Raw genomic sequence first — 9,358 nt, forward strand, 5'->3', positions numbered from 1 at the left:
CCGCCCAAGGGAAAGAGGACTACCCCAGCCCTTTCTCACCACAGCAGCTTAGGGCCAGGTGAGAAGTACCTCTCCACAGCCACAGCAGCTCCAGCCAACACAGCCAGGGCAGGTGTGCATACCTCTCAGCCAGGGCAGGCCTAGGGTCATCTGTTCGTTGCACTCCCCAGCCAGAGTGAAAAAAATGCAGCAAACTGTGCATTTCCCTCTTGCTCTCTGATGAAGGGGAACAGCCAGCTATGTTCCTGTAAAAAATCAAGCATGGGAGGTGCTTCAGCCCACCCCCCAAAGAGCACCTGGGGACTAGGAGGCTCAGAGCTGGGGCAGTCCCAGACAGGGGGATCCCCAGCCAGCCCCTTTCACCTTCCTGGTGATTGTCTCTTTTCTGTTTGGTTTTCTGAGAAGTAATTCCATTCCAGTCACTTCCCATTTTCCTGGCACAACCAAACCCTCACCTTGCTTTAAGCTATGACAAGAGGAAGAAGTATAATGAATTTGGTAGTCATAGCTCTTATTATTTAGGAGTTGTTCTTCAACAAACAGACAGGTACCTTCACAGACAGACAAACCCTCTCAAATATATAATCACTTTATATTGCATTATCATGGTGCATATAAACCCTAGTTCTGAAGGAGGACCTCATTGTCCAGGACACTGTACAAACAGAATGAAAAACTAGCACCCACCCTAAACAGTTCACCCATGTGACTATTACACTGTGTATGATACTAAACACCACTGCAGCCCACCATGTGAAATACAAAAACTGTTGGGTATAAACACAAGTGATAAATACACTAGCTTACTTTAGGCAAAAGTTTCCCTAGTGTTCTAGTCTTCTGCATCTCAGCCTTATGACAAAACATCCTCATGCAAGGTGCCTTCTTGGGAGTGGTCCTGCATGAGATGTAGATTTAGGTTTCGACAGCACCACATGACTGCTGCAATGTAGTGCTGCAGCATCCCACAGTAAGGAATGGTTTGTGTCTGGTGTGATCGGTTCTTGGGTGGGTGTCGTTATCATTTACAGCTGCACCCAGTCAAGGCTCAGGTCCCACTGCACCAGCTTCTGGAGCAATCTAAACAGATTACTACCACAGGCCACTGAAGCCTCAGATAAAATTTGCATTATGAACTCTCCACCCAAATACAACGGAAATTCACGTTAACCTGCAGCTACCCTGCCTCACTAAACACCCGTCCTTTTACCGAGGGTGTAGCGGATGCTGGAGGAGCTGCAGCCCATAGCACACAGCTGGCACAGGGGTCAGGCCCTCGGCCCCGCTGCCCCCTGGACCCGCTATGTGAAGGGGCCCCAGAAGGGAGGCTCAGGGGAGAAACTTAAGCACAAAGCCCCAGGAGGGAGGGGAAGCCTCTCTCCGCATCAGCTAAGGCGGGAAGCTCCCCGATGGCTTTTGTCAGAACTCCCCCTTGTTCACCAGAGCCGAGGGCGCTGAGAGCCCATATTTACCCGAGGAGGGAGGCGAGGGAGCACAGCCAAGAGAAAAGTCCAGGCTTTGTTACCTGGGCGGGCTGGGGACTCGAACCCAGCGCCTCCCTGCCCTGACGCATCATTGAGCAGGCCAAGCCTCTTCCACGAGTAACGAGACTCCATACGGTTTGTCCTCGGCCAATCACGGGCAGGTCCCACCCACCCCTCTTGCAGAGGATTCTGGGGCGTGAAGTCTTTCACTTTCTCCACCCGTGCGTGACCAGCGAAGAACTACAATTCCCAGCGTCCGCCGAGACCTTACGGGCTCGCGGGAGCTGTCGAGGTTGACTGCTTTGGCGCAAGGCACTGAAGGAAGACGTGAGGGCTGCGGCCTAAGGGAAGATGAGCTCGGCTCGGGACACACAGCCTCGCCACGGCATGAAGCGCGCGGCCTCCCCCGAGGTAAGCAGAGCGGCAGCCTGGGTGAGGAGAGAGAGGCTCGGGGTGGCCCCATTCCCACGCCGCTAGCGCTTCGTGCCCGCAGGCCGCAAGAGTGGGGTGAGTGGTTGGTGCAAAGAGGGCTGTGCCTGTGGTTCCTGCAGGGGCCCTAGGAGTGCCGTAATAGCCCGTGTTCATTGCCTGGCGTAGCACTTGCTGAGCCCCCGTCGGGGAGAGGTGATGGGGGGAGATTGTGAGGTTGTTTTTACCGAAGGGGTAGCCGAGTTAGTCTGTATCCGCAAAAACAACAAGAAGTCCTGTGGCACTTTATGGACTAACATATTATTTGGAGCATAAGCTTTCCTGGGCAAAGACCTGCTTTGTCACTCATGCAGCTTACGAAGTGAGTCTTTGTGCAGTGAAAGCTTATGCTCCAAATAATATGTTAGTCTGTAAGGTGCCACAGGACTTCTTAAGGTTATTTTTCATTAGCTGGAGCTGAGTTTTCGCTCTTCCTTTTTTCGGGTGTACTCTGGGGATTTATGCATAGGTTAGCTTTCTGCTAATGGCTTCAAAAGTCAGAATTCATTCATGCATTGGTACTTTAAAAAAAAAAACCTGTATTCAGTAGCATGTTAGTGTTGTACAGTATTTTTTCTTTAAGATTTGTAGCTCATTATTTGAGGCTGGATCTAATTCTGCTTAATTTACTTCAAGTTCTTCTCCCCTCCCTCCTCTGTTCTTCCTCCTCCCCACCACCAAGAGCCTATTTATTACAAACACACCTTTAAAACACTTCTCAGACTTGACATCACTAAATGAATGAATAAGGTCATGATCATTTGCAGGTCATGTATTGAAAGTGCATGACAATAAACATTGCATCTTAGTGCTTTGAAAAAATGCTGAAAATATGTATAAACTGGAACATCTTTATTTATAAACAAGTTTTTGTATTTAACTGATCTATTTCTTTTTAAATAACATTGTTTTCTATCTTCCAGCAGGGATCTAGCAACTGGGAGGCAGTAGACTTAGGAAATGAAGAAAGAAAGCAAAAGTTCTTGAGACTTATGGGAGCAGGAAAGGTGAGATGTTAATTAGCTAAATAAATCAAAGCATTTGGTGTAATTAAAGGATTTTTTAATGACAAAACAATTCAGTGATTATACATTGAATGTGATTGCAGTGTTTTCTATTTGTTTCAGAAGTGAAGATGCATTAATTTTGTTGATAAGGTACTGCCTGCTAGAAGGTCACAGTTTTCTTTAAACCATACTTGCATTTATCTGTGCACCCTGTTTGTATATAACTTAACTTATGGTAGGATTTCTGAGTTTAACAGTTGTAGTTATTAGCTAATGTTATTTCAAGGCTGTGACCACTTATTATATACAGTTTGTAAAATGTAATATCAGAATATTGTCCTGTTACTCCACAGTCAGCGTGAGTAGTACTGCTTTGCAGTAAGAGGGCTCCAGCTTCACTTCTGAAGACTACTGACTCAGATTTTTCTAGATTCTGATATTTTAGATCAGGATACAAAATAGTTATGAATGCTTTCTAGTCCATCCATATGAGAATGACCAAAGTTTTACTCCGCAGGAGGAAAAAAAACACAAAATGCTGGCTTCACACAAGCAAAAGTTTGTTTCAGTAAGTGGGATGCAAAGGTTAAATATAACAGCAACCAGACTGCACTAACTCAATAGCAAACACAATCAGATGACTTGGAATGTAATTACTTAAAGGACAGTGTCTAAATCCACTTACATATGTGAACAATGTGTACTGTAAATTTTTTTTCATGTGATAAATGTAGAAGATACTCAATGATATATAACTTCATGAGATCAATACTGGAGACTGAATTGCTGCAATTTTTTTATACAGGCTTCAATTACTATGTGGCATGGTCTTCAGTTCTACTGGAGGAAAATATTAAAAATTTCCTGGTGTTATACTAATACTAAATTTCCATTTCTTAGGGAGAGTCGTCATATTCTGTTAGCCCAGGGTGGGTACTATTGAAGATAGGAGCATGACCCTGGATTACCCTAGGGACTTACATTAACTGCAAGTGGGGCTTCCACAGAGGCTCCTAAAGAAACTGAAGATTGTGCTGGCTCTGACATTAAGGGCCAGAACTTTGCTGACCTGGTGTGGATTTTTATTTTTTGTTGGAAAAAAACATAAGTGTTCAGTCCACCAGGTGTTTTCCACGCAAAAAGAGAATGAGAAGGGAAAGGGGGCAAAACAGAAAATAAAGATTGTACAGGGATGATTCTGAGCCTGCCAAGTCACTTCTAGGGGTATCAAAGAAAGATGGCGTTATTACTGTAATTGGTAAAACCTGAGTTCTGATGTGAAACTTCGTTGTGCATTATAGTTCTGGGTTCAAGTGATTTCCTCATCCTGCTGTGGCAGCAGTCAAGGTAAAAATAAAACTAGCTTTGTTGTCAGTCGTTGGCAGGTGAAAGAGGTCTAATTCTTCTCTTCTCCTCCCCTACCCCACCTCCCCCGAGAAAAAAGTTTGTTGATAGTGAGCAGTAGGGCTTATCTATCCAAGAATTCTAGCATGTAGGTAGAGCTGCCAGAGTTCACAATAAATTGCATTTTCTTTTAGAAAGAACACACTGGCCGACTTGTTATCGGAGACCACAGATCAACTTCTCATTTCAGAACAGGTCAGTTTAATAGCTGATACAAATTAGTAATCTGTAAACTAACATTCCTCTAGGGAGGCAGAACTGAATCCTCATACCTTCACTGTTGTTACAGTGGGGGGTTTCAATTTTGTCACTAAAGCTGAAGAAAACAGATCAGATTCTGGGAGCTGGCATAATATCATTCTCTTTTACTTGTCAGCATAGTGACTAAAATGGGCTACTTTTGCTCCAGAGCTCTATTTCCTACCATCTAGATTCAGCAAAGTACTTCAGCATATTCTGAATTTTAAGTGTGTGCTGAAATGCTTTGTAGAACTAGAACCCACATATTCAGTCTCCTTTTAGTGATATGGAAGTATAACAATCTTATTGCTGTTGGCATACTGACTAAAGTAGCTGCAGCCTTGTTGGCTGCACTTTATTATGCTTAATATATCACCAGTTATACCATGAGCTGATGAGCTTTGATGGAGGATGTTGTTGTGCATAAATTAAAATAGGTCTTGATTTCCACACCCCCCCCCCCAAGTCCCTATTGATTATATAGGTCTGATAGTTAAAGCAAGGATGTTTCCTTGGAAATTAAGCAAACTTGAGATGAATTGCCATAGACATAAGAGATGCAAAACTTAAACTTGTTTCTAATCTGTAAATCACTCTGCAAGTTTGTTTTTACCATAGTCAGACTGACAGTAAACTATCAAAGCCAAGCTAGCTCTGATTCTGTCATAAGAAATAAAATTTGAAATTAGAGTGCAGAATAAGAGTTTTGTTGAAACCTCTCTTAGCTGTATAGATTAGGAACTGCCAGACTACTCTTCATTTTTCTCCAACTTGCCTTGCTAGTAACAGCTTCTTAGCTATGTAGGCCATGTGATCTCATGGATACGGCATTGGCCCAGGAGGTTAGAAACAAGTTTCATTGCTGCTCCTGTCATGGGCCTGTTGGGTTGGGCAAGTTACTGATACTTATAACTTTTTGTAAAGTACTTTGGAACTTATCTGAAAGAATTAAGTATTTTGTTATTGATCACTAACAGGGAGTTGTGATTTCATTTTGACAAGAGCCTTTCTAAAAAATCTTTCTAAAAGATTCCTTTCTAAAAGACGAGAACAAACAACTTCATCTGTCCTAGTATACAGTAATTTTCCTCTTTTCCTCTTCTCCTGGTTCCCACACTAGCAGTTTTTTCCTCCTTTAATAATATATACAGTTACCTTCAGAGTACTGCACAAACACTAATTCTCACAGCGAGAATAAGTAATTATCTCTGGCAGTCACTGGCAGATGGTAGTAGAACAAGGAGAAAACTAAACATTTTCATAATGTAGACTATACCTGGATAGAGGTAACAACTTGCTGAAATAAACAGCAGGATAGTGTATATATGAAAGTGTCTATTTACTAGACCTAAGAAAGTTAATTTTCAGACTTTTTTTTCAACCACTCATGGGAAGCAATCAAAGCAGCTTCTGTTTTAGGCTGTTGAGAATTCAGATGTGTGAATGAAGTGGCACATGACACGGGTGGTTTGTTTAAAACGTAGTAGGAGTGAACTGCCTGACCCTGCTGTGTGTATGGGCGCTACTTCATTTTAACTGTTGGTTTGCACTACTTTGGTTGGCTAACGTAGGCACTGCTTGCTGCATAAATGAAAGTCTTGAAGTTTCTGCTTCAGTAAAACATTTTCATCTTATGAACAACTGCAGTACTTGCAGGATGGGGTATTGTTAAAAATGAACTGTTTGTTTCATTTAGACATATGGTTGATTTTTTTTTTTAAAGGCGTTACATGCAAGTAAACTCTATTCACAGTAGTATCCGTGGTACAATTTTATCATTCATCTTCATGGCAGCAGAAGAGTCTTACCAATCTGTTGAACAATGAATAGTTCTAGGCAAAGAGAACTTTACAAGGGTGATGATGTATTTGCTATGCAGTAAATAGTCAGCCTAGTAAGTTCTATGAAGATTTTTTTTGAAAAAAAATCTTTGGATACAGTGTTTAATCTTAAAGATCTGGTGATTTTGTGTAATCAAATATTTTTTGTTAATTTGACTGAACCATAACTAAGTACACTGGACATACAGGGGAAGAAGACAAGAAAATGAATGAAGACCTAGAGTCTCAGTTCCAGCAGAGCATGGACAGCACTGTTTCTGGAAGAAATCGACGACACTGTGGACTTGGTTTCAGTGAGGTAGTAGTCTACTTTTATTAACAGACTGGCTTGCTCCAGTGGGCAAAGCGAAGGAATGATGTAAACATCCCATTGCCATCTTTGTACATGTGAGACTTGCTCTCTGAGTACCTTATACCTTTAAAAAGTACACATCTGCAGGAGTCAAGATTACTGTGATTGGACATAAGTACCAGTGAGAACTCTGAACATCTGAAAACAAGCTTAGACACAATCTACAGTCTAGATCATGTTAAGCTCCCCAGATGTATCTGCCCAGTAGCTTAGCATAAGAAGTGAAGAATATCTTATTCATTTGATTGCAAGGTGAATTTAAATGGAACGCTAACCAAAATAATTAGGGGATTCACACCTGCTATGGAATCTTTAATGACTACAACTGGTTAAGGCTTTTCCCGTCTTTCGGAAACCAGCACTCCCATGAGAATAGCACAATGCCTTAAGATGGGGTTGGTAATTATTTCTGATGGGTGGGCCACTCCAAGGTGTTAAGGGGTTGATTGCTGCACTTTTCTGTGGAGCACATGTGGGGTCTGAGGTGGAGGTTGCATGCAGGAAGGGAGCTCAGAGTAGGGGACTAGGTGCAAAATTCAGTGTGAAGTCTGAGCAGGAATTTGGGTGAAGAAGGGGATTGTGGTCTGGTTATTGGGGTACGGGGTCCAGTAGGGGTTATGGCTTCAGGTTCTGAGATGGAGATGTGACTGGTGGGGTGCCAAGGGTTTGCATGGTGACCTGGAGCGGGAGGTTGGGGTGCAGGAGAAAAGCTTGCTAGAGGCAAGTTCTGGAGAGGAGGCTCTTAGGTAAGTAGATCCTGGCCAGCAGTCCTCGGAGGCACTCCAGCTGTCCTGGTCCACTGGCTGTTATATGTGGCTCTCTATGCTTGGGGGTGTGAGGATAATTTAGCTTCCTTTTATAATCTGAATTTTATTTTAGCTGGAGGAAGCTGAAGGACAAGGTGATGTGAACAGAGACTCTCCTGAACCTGAAAGTCCAGAGGACTCTGAAAGTGACTCTGAGTCAGAGCGAGAGGAATCGGCAGAAGAACTGCAAGGTGCTGAAAAAGACAGTGACGGTGATGATCCAGAAAGCAAGAAAGATGTGAAAAGCAATTATAAAATGATGTTTGTTAAATCCAGTGGCTCATAACTTAAGGCTTAGGAAGTCTTTGTATTTAAAGTACAGTAAGCCTTTTTTGTTAGTGTAAAGTGGAAGACTGCTTACAACAGATCTTTGTATTATGATTTTAAGAGAGCCCCTTTTTTAGATTGGAAAAATAGTGCTTGCTTTCAAATGCCATGGATGACATTTTTTATGGGCATGTGTATTTTTTTGGTAAAGTATTAACAGATGCATTGAATGAAAATAAATTTAATTCCCAATCTCCTTCTGCAATAGTCTCTGAACCCACTTGTTCCCTTGTAGTTGTCAAACCACTGACACTTTCTTTGATCTTGGATTTTTTTTAAATAAGATTTCATTGGAGTAGACTGATGTATTAATTATAATACAATAGCAGCATCAGTATTCTGTAGTATGATACAGTTTCAAATCTTAGTTCTGGTTAGTAGTACCAGCAATACAATCAAACATAAGTACTACAGAATGGGTTTATTCATTTTGATCATGCTGCTGTAGAGATTTTATGACTGAATCCTTGTTTCCATGTAAAATTCTTCTGCTGTCTGTAGCACTAGATCAGATCAGGATGCAGAAGATGTCCATCAGGGGACAGCTGACTCAGATTTGTGGGGCTTGTGGTGGAGCCTGAGTTCTGTAGTCTGAGGGAGAAGGGCATGAGAGTTTGGACTATAGCCTGCATATAAGTGTCTACACCACAATTTGTAACCCTGCAGCCCCCCTGAACTCAGGCCACCTGACCTGGGCCAGCCATGGCTGTGGGTTGGAGGGCGAGGAGGAGTTTCAGCCCTGTATGAATGTGCTCTTACTTCTTTAGGCCTGTTTTTACTGTAAAGTAGAAAAGGGACAAGTTTTGCAGTTAACTCAATGCTATTGGGTGTAGATATCCCTTCTGAAATGGACTTAGATCCTTATACTGTTTATGCAATGTGCATAACTACATAAAGCAAGGCTGGGGGGAGGAGTGTTTCTTACTGATATAATAGTTTCAGTGATTTTGCTATACAAAAGGGGGCGGGCAGATTGTGCAGGAGATAAAGAATCAAACTAGGAAATGAGCTCATTTGAAAGGAGAAGATACTTTGCTATGGAAAATAAGTGCCTTCTTTTAAGTGGAGGGGGAGGCAAATGAAATAGATGGCTAGGCAAAGCTGTGGTATTCAGTCCTTCTGAATTAACTGCTACTGAGGTGAAGAGAGTTAGGATATACTTACCTAGCAGTCAACATGCCACAATTGATATTTCAGAGTTTGATTTTTGCCGTGTATGTGAAGACGGGGCAAAATGGCTCTCCCTGGGCTCAGCCATTGACTCTTGTATTCCACGTTATTGCATGGAGTAAGGGATATCAGCACAAGCCCAACTCTGTACTATGGCAGAAAGTCGATTCTGCCTACGATAATGGCATAGCTAGAATAGCGTATCTGGGATAGACCAGGCCTTAGTTACAAGTAGCAGTGAAAGGCACACAAGCTCTCT

The 9,358-nt window shown here is 42.5% G+C and overlaps 1 protein-coding gene across 2 annotated transcripts; it reads left to right on the forward strand.

The window, feature by feature from the left end:
* Positions 1 to 1,750: 1,750 nt before the first annotated feature.
* C6H11orf58 (chromosome 6 C11orf58 homolog) lies at positions 1,751 to 8,123 on the forward strand. Of its 2 annotated transcripts, none has more exons than XM_074997728.1 (5): positions 1,751 to 1,895; positions 2,876 to 2,959; positions 4,498 to 4,558; positions 6,633 to 6,742; positions 7,676 to 8,123. In XM_074997728.1, the coding sequence occupies exons 1-5, from the start codon at positions 1,836 to 1,838 to the stop codon at positions 7,886 to 7,888; spliced, it is 528 nt and encodes a 175-aa protein (XP_074853829.1). In that variant the 5' UTR covers positions 1,751 to 1,835; the 3' UTR covers positions 7,889 to 8,123. The 2 variants fall into 2 exon arrangements, with proteins under 2 accessions (XP_074853829.1, XP_074853830.1); XM_074997729.1 differs by having other exon boundaries at positions 1,756 to 1,895; positions 2,879 to 2,959.
* The last annotated feature ends 1,235 nt before the right edge of the window (positions 8,124 to 9,358 follow it).

This window comes from Carettochelys insculpta, chromosome 6 (assembly GCF_033958435.1).
Source record: "Carettochelys insculpta isolate YL-2023 chromosome 6, ASM3395843v1, whole genome shotgun sequence".
In the NCBI taxonomy this organism is placed as follows: Eukaryota; Metazoa; Chordata; order Testudines; family Carettochelyidae; genus Carettochelys; species Carettochelys insculpta.

Excerpts from the sequence above, each read along its gene's own strand:
- C6H11orf58 (XM_074997728.1), top strand. The coding sequence starts at position 1,836 with ATGAGCTCGGCTCGGGACACACAGCCTCGCCACGGCATGAAGCGCGCG. Across the intron at positions 2,960-4,497 it reads GACTTATGGGAGCAGGAAAG|AAAGAACACACTGGCCGACT; the intron begins GTGAGATGTTAA and ends ATTTTCTTTTAG. Across the intron at positions 4,559-6,632 it reads AACTTCTCATTTCAGAACAG|GGGAAGAAGACAAGAAAATG; the intron begins GTCAGTTTAATA and ends CTGGACATACAG.